General features: G+C 46.2%; 1 protein-coding gene across 5 annotated transcripts in view; it reads right to left on the reverse strand.

Annotated features, from left to right (window-relative positions):
- The window catches only part of OGDH (oxoglutarate dehydrogenase), a 100,375-nt gene that overhangs the window by 50,841 nt on the left and 37,352 nt on the right, over positions 1 to 12,182 (reverse strand). For 3 of the 5 annotated variants that reach the window (XM_017871679.1, XM_017871681.1, XM_017871676.1), the window contains exons 3-4: positions 9,502 to 9,693; positions 7,236 to 7,338 (exon numbers count right to left, since the gene is read on the reverse strand). In XM_017871679.1, coding sequence (XP_017727168.1) covers positions 7,236 to 7,338; positions 9,502 to 9,693 — 295 coding nt within the window. Of the gene's footprint in view, positions 1 to 7,235; positions 7,339 to 7,463; positions 7,555 to 9,501; positions 9,694 to 12,182 lie in introns of all 5 variants that reach the window. The other 2 variants (XM_017871680.1, XM_017871677.1) reach the window with 1 other exon arrangement.

Below are 12,182 nucleotides of genomic sequence, written 5' to 3' on the forward strand. Positions count from 1 at the left end.
GCAGGAATGTGACGCCAGGAGCTAGGGGACTTGGTTTACAAGTTTCTGGGTATCTCCAGTCAAAGAATCTTCTCAAATGTCAGATGTCCGCTTGGCCACGATTCATTCTCCTTGAAGGTGACCATATCGCCCATGGCTTCAACCACCCTGGGTATGTTCCTAGCTTGGCCCCGCCCTTCCGAGTCACTTAGGAAACCTCATCTCCAGCTCCTCAGTTATCTGTGGCACAGCATGCTGCATACGGCAATCAATGTTTACTAAATGAACTGCTCTGTATCACTCTGAAATTTACAAAAGCTAATTAAACATCAACTCTATTTTAGCTTATTTTCTCAGCCATCAAAGGAACAAACCGGAGAGCCCTGGAAGGTCAGCAGGATGTGTGGAAACTTTGTCATCCCTCGCTGTGCTGCTAATGACAGCAGGTTGTCCGGGAAAGGCAAGAGCTAAGTGGTTGACATTTTGCCACATTTTTGAACTTTTAAATTGACTTTTTTTTTTTTTTTTTTGAGACGGAGTCTCGCTCTGTCGCCCAGGCTGGAGTACAGTGGCCAGATCTCAGCTCACTGCAAGCTCCGCCTCCCGGGTTCACGCCATTCTCCTGCCTCAGCCTCCCGAGTAGCTGGGACTACAGGCGCCCGCCACCTCGCCCGGCTAGTTTTTTTGTATTTTTTAGTAGAGACGGGGTTTCACAGTGTTAGCCAGGATGGTCTCGATCTCCTGACCTCGTGATCCGCCCGTCTCGGCCTCCCAAAGTGCTGGGATTACAGGCGTGAGCCACCGCGCCCGGCCAAATTGACTTTTTAACTATTTAACTCAAGCTCATTCCCTAAAATGGTATTAGCAATTTGTAAACATCAATGGTAAATGGGAGAGAAGTTTCACACTTTCTTTCCATTTATTTATACAATTGGTTTTTAATTCTCCTTTAATTATGTTTAAATCTCACATTAAAGTACATCTCACTGAGTGCAGTGGCTCATGCCTATAATCCCAGCATTTTGGGAGACGAAGGCAGGTGGATCACTTGAGCTCAGGAGTTTGAGACCAGGCTGGACAACATGGTGAAACCCTGTCTCTACTAAAAATACAAAAAATAGCTGGGCATAGTGGCACATGCTTGTAATCCCAGCTATGTGGGAGGCTGAAGCGGGAGGATCACTTGAACCTGGGAGGCAGAGGTTTCAGTGACCTGAGATCCTGCCACTGCACTCCAGCCTGGGCAACAAAGCGAGACTCCATCTCAAAAAAAAAAAAAAAAAAGAAAAAATTATTAGGCCAGGCACAGTGGCTCACGCCTGTAATCCCAGTACTTTGTGAGGCCGAGGCAGGTGGATTACATGAGGTCAGGAGTTCGAGACCAGCCTGGCCAACATGGTGAAACCCTGTCTCTACTAAAATACAAAATTAGCCTGGTGTGGTGGTGCACACCTGTAGTCCCAGCTACTCAGGAGGCTGAGGCAGAAGAATTGGTTGAATCCAGGAGGAGAGGTTGTAGTAAGTAAAGATCGTGCCACTGCATTCCAGCCTGGGCGACAGAACGAGTCTTTATCTCAAAAAACAAAACAACAACAACAAAAAACCCAGTAAAGTACACCTCAATCATTTTTGTCACTGTGAAAAGTTATACTATAGAATTTATACCGAAACCACAGACAGTGGCATTTTTAAGTGGGAAACTAATTCAAATGCTACACTTGAAAGATAAAATTGGGCCAGGCGCGGTGGCTCACCTCTATAATCCCAACACTTTGGGAGGCTGAGGGAGGGGATTCAAAATGATTTCAAGGCCGGCCTGATCAACACAGTGAAACCCTTTCTCTACTAAAAATGTAAAAATTAGCCGGGCATGGTGGTGCACATCCGTAATCCCGGCTACTTGATAGAGGCTGAGGCACGAGAATCACTTGAACGTGGGAGGTGGAGGTTGCAGTGAGCTGAGATTGCACCACTGCACTCCACTCTGGGCGACAGAGTAAGACTCTGTCTCAAAAAACAAAAATAGTAATTAAAAAAACCAAACAACAGCATGAAAAAACTGAAGGCAAGAGTTTCTAATTAAGCAAGAGTCTCTAATTGTTTCTAATCAGGCAAATGAGTGGGCCTCACCGTCTAGACCTTTCCATTGGTAATACCCTGGTTCAAGTGTTTTGCAATATACCCCCATATCTACCGTGCACCTCGTGGCACCTCAACTGATGGCCCTTCTTCAAGAGCCAGTGGAGAAAGCCTCCCTATGAGCCCGCCTACCACAAGACGTTGGGTTGCCACTACCTCCCGCCCTGACTGGATTCATTCAGGGATATTATAACATGAGATTGGTGCCTCATTCTCCAGGTCTGCAAATTTGCTGTCAAGGAACCTCACTATGGAATGTGAGAGAAGAGAAATGTGTATTCAATACGTCTCAATTGGGTGCAGAGGCTCACTGTTGTAATTCTAGCACTCTGAAAGGCCAAGGCAGGAGGGTTGCTTGAGCCCAGGAGTCCGAGATGAGCCTGGGCAACATAATAAGACCCTGTTTCTATTTTTAAAATAAAATAAAATAAAATAAAAAAATAAAGCATCTCATGTTGGAACTTTCAACCTTCTTTCCCAAGGGAAATGAGACCTATAGTACAGCCTGGCACAAATTAAGATGGGCATCTGGGGATTTACCTGGAAAGTGGCCCCTAACTTAAACACTTCATTAAAAAGGTATCTCTGGCCGGGCGTGGTGGCTCACACCTGTAATTCCAGCACTTTGGAAGTCCAAGGCGGGTGGACCACCTAGGTCAGGAGTTCAAGACCAGCCTGGCCAATATGGTGAAACCCGTCGCTACTAAAAATACAAAAAATTAGCTGGGCATGGTGGTGGGCGCCTGTAATCTCAGCTACTCAGGAGGCTGAGGCAGGAGAATTACCTGAACCCGGGAGGTAGAGGTTGCAGTGAGCCGAGATGGTGCCACTGCACTCCAGACTGGGCAAAAGAGCGAAATTCCATCTCAAAAAATTAAATAAATAAAATTAATAATAATAATAATAAAAAAAAAACACTAGCCCTACCATCTCAACAATATTTTTTACTGTATTCATAACAAGTTCTGTCGTGCTACACTTGAAAGATAAAACTGAGGGCAAGAGTGTGTCCATAACATCTGATGGCAAATCCTGACACTCTGGCGCTGTTGAGGAGTTCTGTGTCTGTAGAGTTTCTCCTAACTGGCAAGAGTCTACTTGTTAATTATCTTTCCTTACTACTTCAGGGACCAGGAGAATTTCTGAGAAGTGAAGACAGGTGCCCTAAGCCAGAATTTCCCAAACTTTTCAAAAATGGTCATAAAAGGTCAACTCAGTGGAAACTATAGCATATATTCTACTTTATTAAAAAACTCAGAGTGGACAGAATTCCCTGCTTGCACTGCAGACCAAATTGGCCAACCACCCAGGTGCTCAGTTGGCAGAATGTTTTCAGGGCAGCATCATCAGTGCCCTCTGAGAATGAATGGATTTGCCAACGGCTCCTGCCCTCCATCGCTGCCCCCTACGTGGAGCTTTTCTAACAAAAGACAGAACAAGCTCTGACGGAAGCACCAAAGGCTATGTTCAAACATGGATATGATCACTGCTCTGAGCCTGTTTCCCCAAGGAGAGGCAGAAACTGTGCCTGCATCCACAGGGAGGGGGGAACGGCGGCTAAGTGGAGACATGGGAAGAATCTTAGCTCTGGGGAAATAGTCATGTGACACTGGACACTACCGCACAATGGTCCCTGACCCGCAGTCTACACACTGGTCAGGTCACCAGGTGGCCACTCAGCCTATCCCCTTCTACTGCCCCATTCCTAAGCTGGCAAACAGTTCTTCTGGGTCCCAAACATCCCCCATGTAGAGTCCTCACTTCTTAGTTTGCAAATTCCTGCACTAGATGCTACGCTGCTTCCTTATCATTTGGCTACAGGGCAGTCTTCACCACTAACTCCTGTGTGTTCCTGGTCTTCTTGCTTGACCTCTCAGTTTCTGAATTTATCTTATTACCAGAGAGTTCGGCAGCTACTCATCTCAAAAGATTGCTAGTAAGCCCACTTGGAGCATAGTAAGGTCCAGGCACTACTTTAAGGAGTTTATTCAATTTTGAAACCACCTGAGGAGGTTGATACCATCACCCTTGCCTTACAGATGAGGTGACTGAGGCACAGAGAGGTTAAGCAATTAGTCCCAGGTCACACAGCTGGTAATAGTGGGCTGGGATTCCAATCCAGGGAGTGTGGCTCCAGAGTCCAGGCTCCCTGAGGTTCGAATGAGATGACGAGTCTTGAAGTGTTCTACAAACTGTTTAGCGGTCACATTTGACCTGCTGTTTTCTTGAAGACCTGCATACATCAAGGGTGAGAGTTCGAGACCAATTTTTCTACAGATCCAAATGTTTTAACAAGTTTACACGGTTTCCATTTTTTGTACCTGAAGACTTTATTGTGATTTTTAAGTCACACTATTTCAAATCCACAGGATTAAAATGCACCTTCCTCTTGAAATGTGGAGACTACTCCCTGACTCACTCTCTCAGTGGTTCCAAAGGGTTCCTGGCCAGAGAGGTCAGAAGTTTTCCTTCCTCAAAGGATTTCAGGAAGCTTTAGGGCCACTTCTGTATGTTTTAGTTTCTTGGTTTATAAAGTCCTCTTGTTCTCTCACCCTCACCATGATGTTGTTGCTGAATCTGGAACCACAAACCTCACAGAAATACCTGAGGACACTATTCCAGAGTGAAATATATGGTGAGACCTTGTGATGGCCTGGGAAGAGATTCCTACATTCTGGCCCTGCCTTGGCCACTGAGATGGGAAATTAGTGCATATGTTGACAGTGCTTAGGGTTTCTCACCCTTAAAAGACTATGCTGGATTGGGCTCACCTAGGTGTGGCCCCTCTTGATATTAGTCTGAAGGGGGAGAGGAGAGCTTTAGAGCTCCCCTGGTTATACTAACGGGCAGAGTTGGGACAGGAGCTGGGACAATGCAGGTTCTGACAGGAGAGGGAGAGTCAGTCACTTCATGTGCTCCTCTCCTGTTCGAATGTTTTGCTGCTTGTAAAAAATGAGCATGCCAGCTGGGCACGGTGGCTCAGGCCTATAATCTCAGCACTTTGGGAGGCTGAGGTGGGCGGATGGTGAGGTTAGGAGTTCAAGACTAGCCTGGCCAACATGGTGAAACTCCATTTCTACTAAAATGCAAAACTCAGCTCGGCATGGTGGTGCACATCTGTAGCCCCAGCTACTCAGGAGGCTGAGGCAGGAGAATTGCTTGAACCCGGGAGGCGGAGGTTGCAGTGAGCTGAGATTGTTCCACTGTACTCCAGCCTGGGTGACAGACCAAGACTCTGTCTCAAAAAAANAGTCACTTCATGTGCTCCTCTCCTGTTCGAATGTTTTGCTGCTTGTAAAAAATGAGCATGCCAGCTGGGCACGGTGGCTCAGGCCTATAATCTCAGCACTTTGGGAGGCTGAGGTGGGCGGATGGTGAGGTTAGGAGTTCAAGACTAGCCTGGCCAACATGGTGAAACTCCATTTCTACTAAAATGCAAAACTCAGCTCGGCATGGTGGTGCACATCTGTAGCCCCAGCTACTCAGGAGGCTGAGGCAGGAGAATTGCTTGAACCCGGGAGGCGGAGGTTGCAGTGAGCTGAGATTGTTCCACTGTACTCCAGCCTGGGTGACAGACCAAGACTCTGTCTCAAAAAAAAAAAAAAAAAAAAGAAAAGAAAAAGAAAAAAGACAATGTGCGTTCCACAGCTCCCCTACCTTGCCTAAATGCAGAGGGATGTTTTCCTCTGAAGAGGTGGCTTCCAGGTGCAAGTGCCTGTGCTCTTCATCAGGGAGTAGCAGGTCTACCAGCTGGGGAGTTTGGCCTGCTCTGAGCACCTGAAGGGGACCCCACAGGTCTAGAAGTCTCTGGGGGCAGTGAGCACAGGGGGCTGGAGAGGCTCAGGGCAGACAGGATGTGATGGGACTAGGGGTGCCAGCGGGGAGAATCTCTATACTAAGGGGTGAGCAGTAGGGAAGAGGCTCCAAGACCTCCTGGGACACTGCAAAGAGAGGACCTCTTCTTGGGAGCACAAAGTTGTCACCACAGAATGAAAAAACAGGGTTCAACTCATGCCCAGTCTATAATCTGAACTGACCTTAATACAATTCAAGAGGATTTCTCTAAACTCCCTTCCTACATCTGCTAAAGGGCTGGTATAAAAAAAAAAACAATTACAAACCATCAATGCCAATTCCAAAGTCAATGATGTTTGATGACTAATGCCTTATCCCCTAGACATAACTTGGTAATGCCTATAAAGACATCCAGGCACTGCAGAACCTTAGAGACTGTCTGTACCATTCCCCGAAAGTGCCTGTGAGGAGGCTAATTTCGTACCCATCCCAAGAGCAGTATTAGGCAGGTAAGTGATCATCAATTTCATCAGCATGCACAGTGTCTATTGTGAACAACCTGGCCATTTAAAAATTAGTCACATCATAATTTCTTTAGTACAGGTTAGCAGCACAGTGACGTAAAGCAGACTAACTCTGCAAAGCAACTGCAGGTGAGAGCCCAGCCACAACACCTCACTTTATGAGGAGGAGGGGATGTAGGTGGGACTATCTTCTGGCAACCGTGACAAAACCCCAATGTGCTCCATACATGCACCTCCCAAAGGCCCTGACCTCCTGACGCTGTGGGAATGCCTTCCAAAGTTTCCTCAGTGTGATCACCAGCAATTACAAATCAGGAGACCCAAACTGCACAAGTTGCTCTGGAATTCGTCCCCTAAGGGACACAGCCTCTGGTCAAGGGCAGGCCACACCGGGCTTCAGAAAAGGATGGCTGTGTCAGCAGTTCCTGAGCAAGGACTCATGGATATGCCTCACTGAAGGCAGTGCTGCACTGACATTTGAAAACCTGAAGCCAAAAGAGCTATACTCTGAAGTGCTTCTGATCCACCTGCCCCAGGTGGATAAGCTTTTTCCCTGTGCCACAAACCTTTCTGTCCAAAATTTTATTTTCAAATTTTGAGACTCAGACAATCTGGCTGAAAAAGATAAAAATAACTTGCCCAAAACACACTAAGGCTGCAATACCGATAAATTTTAAGTGATCAGAACGAAAGGAAACTTAAGAGCCTTTCCCTCCTGCCTGGACATCCTGGCTACCACAGGTCGTGGCACAGCGAGAGGAGCTCAAGCAACGCAGCTGACTGCTCTCAGACCCTCACCAAGTTTGTCTGTGGATGAGATAATGTCAGCGGGCACGGAGGAGTCCAGATCAGCATCCAAAATCCCCAGGGGGTCCAGCTGTGCTACATGGTGCCCTCGTATCTATGAGTGGGCAACGATGAGAGGGAAGGACACACACAAAAGGACAGAAGAAAAAAAAGAGGGAAGGGGTAAAAAAAAAAAAAGTAAAATTACATTAAAATTAGCATTTACAGCTTAATTCTCACCCACGTTTGAAGAAACAGTTACTGGAGCATCATCAAAATTTACACAACTAATTCCGAGAGGATCAAGTTTTGCAATGTGGTGACCCCTGACCTGGAAGCAATAACACAAGTAAGTCATTACGCAGATCCAGCAAGCTGTGGGGAGGGTTAAAAGAGTCATACGTTATGCAAACCTTTTCCAAAGAGGAACACAGCACCAATAAACCCATACGACAAAATTAGTTTTTAAAAGTCTTGGAATAACTTATTTTAAAAGCACTACTGTGCACAAATGTACTTTTATAAAAAAGAGATAAACTCAGGTTACGACAAACTTAGGAGTCTGAAACGATCCATTTCTTGGGATCATTATACAGTTTCCATGGATAAACAGAAATGAGATGTGCTGAGCAATTCTTACTCCAATGTGAAGCCTGCCTCAGCTCAGAATATAAACATTTCCCTAAGGTGCTGGGTACAGCGGCACATGCCTGTAGTTCCAGCTACTTGGGAGGCTGAGGTAGGAGGATCTCTTGAGCCTAGGAGTTTGAGGCCAACCTGGGCAACGCAGTGAGACCCCATCTCAATTTAAAATAAATAAATCAAATTTAAAGAAAAATTTTCCTAAGGAGGAAAATGAAGGCTTAAGTGTTGGACTTTATTGGGAAGGAGTGCAGTTAAGAGGTCATCTTACTAAGAGAAGGTTTGCCTTTACTATATATCCCCGTGAGGAGTGAGGGTTTCGGTCCTGCTGCTGCTGAGTAGGTCAGCACACCGTAGTCAGAACAAAAAAACCCTGCTACACCACAGACTTAAAGCATCTGATTTGAACTATTTAAAAACCAAAAGGAGAAAGAAAATCCCTTCCAATTTAAGACTCTTTCACTATTTCTTGCCAGCAATTTGAGAAGGGAACAGCTGTTGGTAAGTCACTGCAAGATTAGGCTGAAGTTGTTACTGAGGCCAACTGTGTGCAGGCAGTGATAAAGAAACACCACTGGGCCTCCTCCTTATGCAAATATCCATGTGGATAGCACTTTAAAGCATTATGGCATTTACAAAACTCCATGCATCTCCATTCTAAGGCAGAATACACTTGCCCCAGGGAAGACAGCCTTACTTGCCAGGCCATGGCATGAAGGGCCAGAGACCCAGGACCTCCCCCATGTTGCCCTATTACAACACCTGCACTGCTGCCCTGCTGGCACAGGAAATGGCCCATGCCACCAGAAACCAAAGCATGAGAGAGAAAAGACAGCCCAGGCACATGAGTCCCCTTGTTGCCACCAAAGCAGTTACATGAGAACAGGTGGCAGGGTCCTGGATGCCCATGGGAGCTTCCAGAAGGGAAGCACCAGGCTCACTTGTCTCCACCTGTCCTCCTTAGAACTATCACAGATGAAGTCTTAAGATCTGAACTCTGGGCTCTCCCCATGTATCAGGTGGACATCCTAGAAAAACTTTGGTTATTGTGCTCTGGGAAAAGACAGGGAGGAAAAGCCTTGTCCTGCTCAACACTTGCCTAATGAGATGGCCACTAACTGCAATGCTTTTGGAGAGTTCCCCTGCCCCTCATCACTCTCTGTAGGCTCAGCTGTACCCTCAACTGCCTCTCCCTGCCTCCATATCCCCAAACTCTATAGATTTTCTTCTCTTATAGTATTCAGTTGCTAGCAACCGAGAAGGGGGCATCAACCACCCAACAGCATCACCCCTCCCAGCCACTGCTCACTGGCAGATGGGCAGCACTTCTCCTTGATGCCAGGGTACTGACTTGGTTTCCCTGTCCACAAATATTTCTTGCCAAGTAAGGAAAAGAAATAAGAAGCCCTTTATGGGGCAGGCATTAGTGGTGCCAGAAGATTTGCTCAAATAGGGCTAGCCTGGTTCCTTTTCTCTGGTGTATTTGTTTTTTAGCCTCCCAAAGCAGGGAGAAAGCACCTAGTATTTGAGGAGGTAAAAGTAAAACGACAACATACACTCAGAAAGGTCGATAGGGCCCACGAGGCACGACCTGAGGAACACTGCACCCTTTCCCGTGTGAGAGCGCCCACCTTACCTGATACGCCCTGATGAGCGACTGCACCGCCAGGTGGTCCTCCACGAGCTTGTCCACGTTGGGCTGTGCTTCCACCAGGGACTGGGCATGGGCCACAGCAGCCAGGGAACCTCGGCTCAGGGGAAGGGGACTCTGGTAGGCAGTGCCCGGTGGGGCTCCGGCATTCGTGTTGCGAAAAAAAATGTCCCATGACTAAAGACAAAGAAGGTACAGGGTTACCTCACTGCTCCCCTAAGTCCAGGATGCATCTGTGGCCACAGACAACTGCTCTCTGCAGGCAAGGCAAGTCTACCATAGGCTGGCTGAGCCCGCTTCCTCCTGTTCTGGACAGTGGGGTCTCTGTTTGTTCCCAAACGGTGGGTTTCTCTCAGCGTTCAGGCCCCCTGCTTTCCACTCCTTTGGTCTTCGGGATGCACTTTCTGACCCCCACAGCTATAACACAGATGCCCTGTGGCCGCCTTCCATCAACACACATACCCCAAAGGCCCAATGCCAAACAGCTCTCCTCAGCTCCCATACACTGGGCCTGGGGACAGACTCAGGAAGTAGGTCAACAGAGACACTCACTGTCTCAGTCTTCTCCCCAGGCCCCAGCCCTTGGGAGGTGATCTCTTGACCTTCTGTCTATAGGTTTGCAAACCCTACCGGTTCTTCTGTGGGGTGCCAGATGCTCACACCCCATCAAGCGCCTCCCTCAAGACCCTAGAAGCTCAGCACAGCCTGTGAAGAGCCCAGGGTCACCTTGCTCATGTCCTTTCACTTCCCTGGACACAAAGCACAACCTGATCCTTTGTAAGAGGCAGCATTAACCGCACAGAGAAATAATCTCATTACTACTTCAGGGGGCACTCAGGAGCTAAGAGCTCAAGGTGTGGGGTCAGAGATGGAAATTCAAATCTGATCTCTGTGTCGGCAATAAAAATTCAAATTCAAGAGGTAAGTTCTTAGTGAGTTACCTTTCTGTGTTTTCTCATCTATGAGGAGAGAAAGATATACATTCTTCATAGGTATGCTGTAAAGACTACCCTAGTTAAAGGCATTAGCACACAGTCTAATACTTCACAAGTACTTCACAAAAGTCAGTTGTTAGTATCAGTTCGAATTTCCTTAGAAAAACTATAATTCACTTACATTCCTACTATTTTTGGCTAGTTCATGTCTGAATTATTTGATTTACAATCTGCAGAGATACTGTGAACTGTAACAGTTTATTCATCTCATACAAAGATGCAAGCTTTTAAAATATTTAAGAGATCAGACATACTAAGACTTCACAAAAGTTCATTGCAAAAAGAAAAGCACAATTAAACACCAACTTATTTATTTTATTTTATTTATTTATTTATTTTGAGATGAAGTCTCGCTCTCTTGCCCAGGCTGGAGTGTGGTGGCATGATCTCAGCTCACTGCAACCTCCACCTCCCCGGTTCAAGTGAGTCTCCTGCCTCAGCCTCCTGAGTAGCTGGGATAACAGGTGCATGCCACCAGGCTTGGCTAATTTTTGTATTTTTAGTAGAGATGGGGTTTTATTGACCAGGCTGGTCTCAAACTCTCGACCTCAAGCGATCCACTTGCCCTGACCTCCCAAAGTGTTGGGATTACAGGCGTGAGCCACCGCGCCTGGCAAAACACCAGTTAAAAAAAAATAAAAACATTGTTTTTCTTTTCTGCAATACATTTTCTAGCCTCTAAAATTCTTCCATCAATAAACTCTGATAAGACTGTCTTGAAAAACTTGCAGAGGCAAAGGCAAAACTTTATGAGATCTTTGCATTCTCCTTCTAACAAGATGCCACCCAGATGTGTTCCTTGTCTGGGATATGGGTGGCTATCAAATGGGTCTGTCTGGGTCTAGAGACGAGAAGGTAGAGATGGCTACAGAATCCAGTATGCTCTTCCTTATGGTCTTCTGGCTTTTTCAGACAGGTTCTTTTATAATGCTTGCTAGGGCATAGATGTACATCACTCAGATGGTCCTACTACCAAGAGCACTGCTATATACTGCTGCTAGACACAAACTAGAAAACACACAATGATAACGCACAGGCCTGGACCACCTGCCTCATGAAGGGGAGTCTGGTCTCTCAGTGAAATCTGTTTTTGAGGGGAGTTTTGTGAAATATTTTTTTTTTCCTTTCCTTTTTCTTTCTTGTAGAATCTTTAAAACATTCTATAATAAGCACGTATTTTTTTGGCATTCAGAAAAAATAATTTAAAGAAAACCACCACCAGAGATGTAACTGCACAGTATTGTGAATATACTAAAAACCACTATAGCTGGGTGCAGTGGCATGCGCCTGTAGTCCCAGGCACTTGGGAAGCAGAATCAGGAGGATCACTTAAGCCTAGGAATTCAAGGCTGGCCTGGGCAATACAGCAAGATCCCATCTGTTAAAAACAAAACAATACTCCACTGAATGGTACACGTAAAAATGACCTTTTTTTTTTTTTTTTTAAAGAAACAGGTTCTTGCTCTGTTGCCCAGGCTGGTCTCAAACTCTCAGCCTCAAGTAATCCTCCTGACTCAGTCTCCCAAAGTGATGGGAATCCAGTTGTGAGTCACCAGGATCAGGCCAAATAATGACATTTATGTTACGTAAATTATATTTAATTTTTTTTTTTTTTTTTTTGGGACAGAGTCTAGCTCTGTTGCCCAGGCTGGAGTGCAGTGGTGTAATCTT

The sequence above is a fragment of the Rhinopithecus bieti genome, unplaced genomic scaffold (genome assembly GCF_001698545.2).
Source record: "Rhinopithecus bieti isolate Rb0 unplaced genomic scaffold, ASM169854v2 scaffold_6908, whole genome shotgun sequence".
In the NCBI taxonomy this organism is placed as follows: Eukaryota; Metazoa; Chordata; class Mammalia; order Primates; family Cercopithecidae; genus Rhinopithecus; species Rhinopithecus bieti.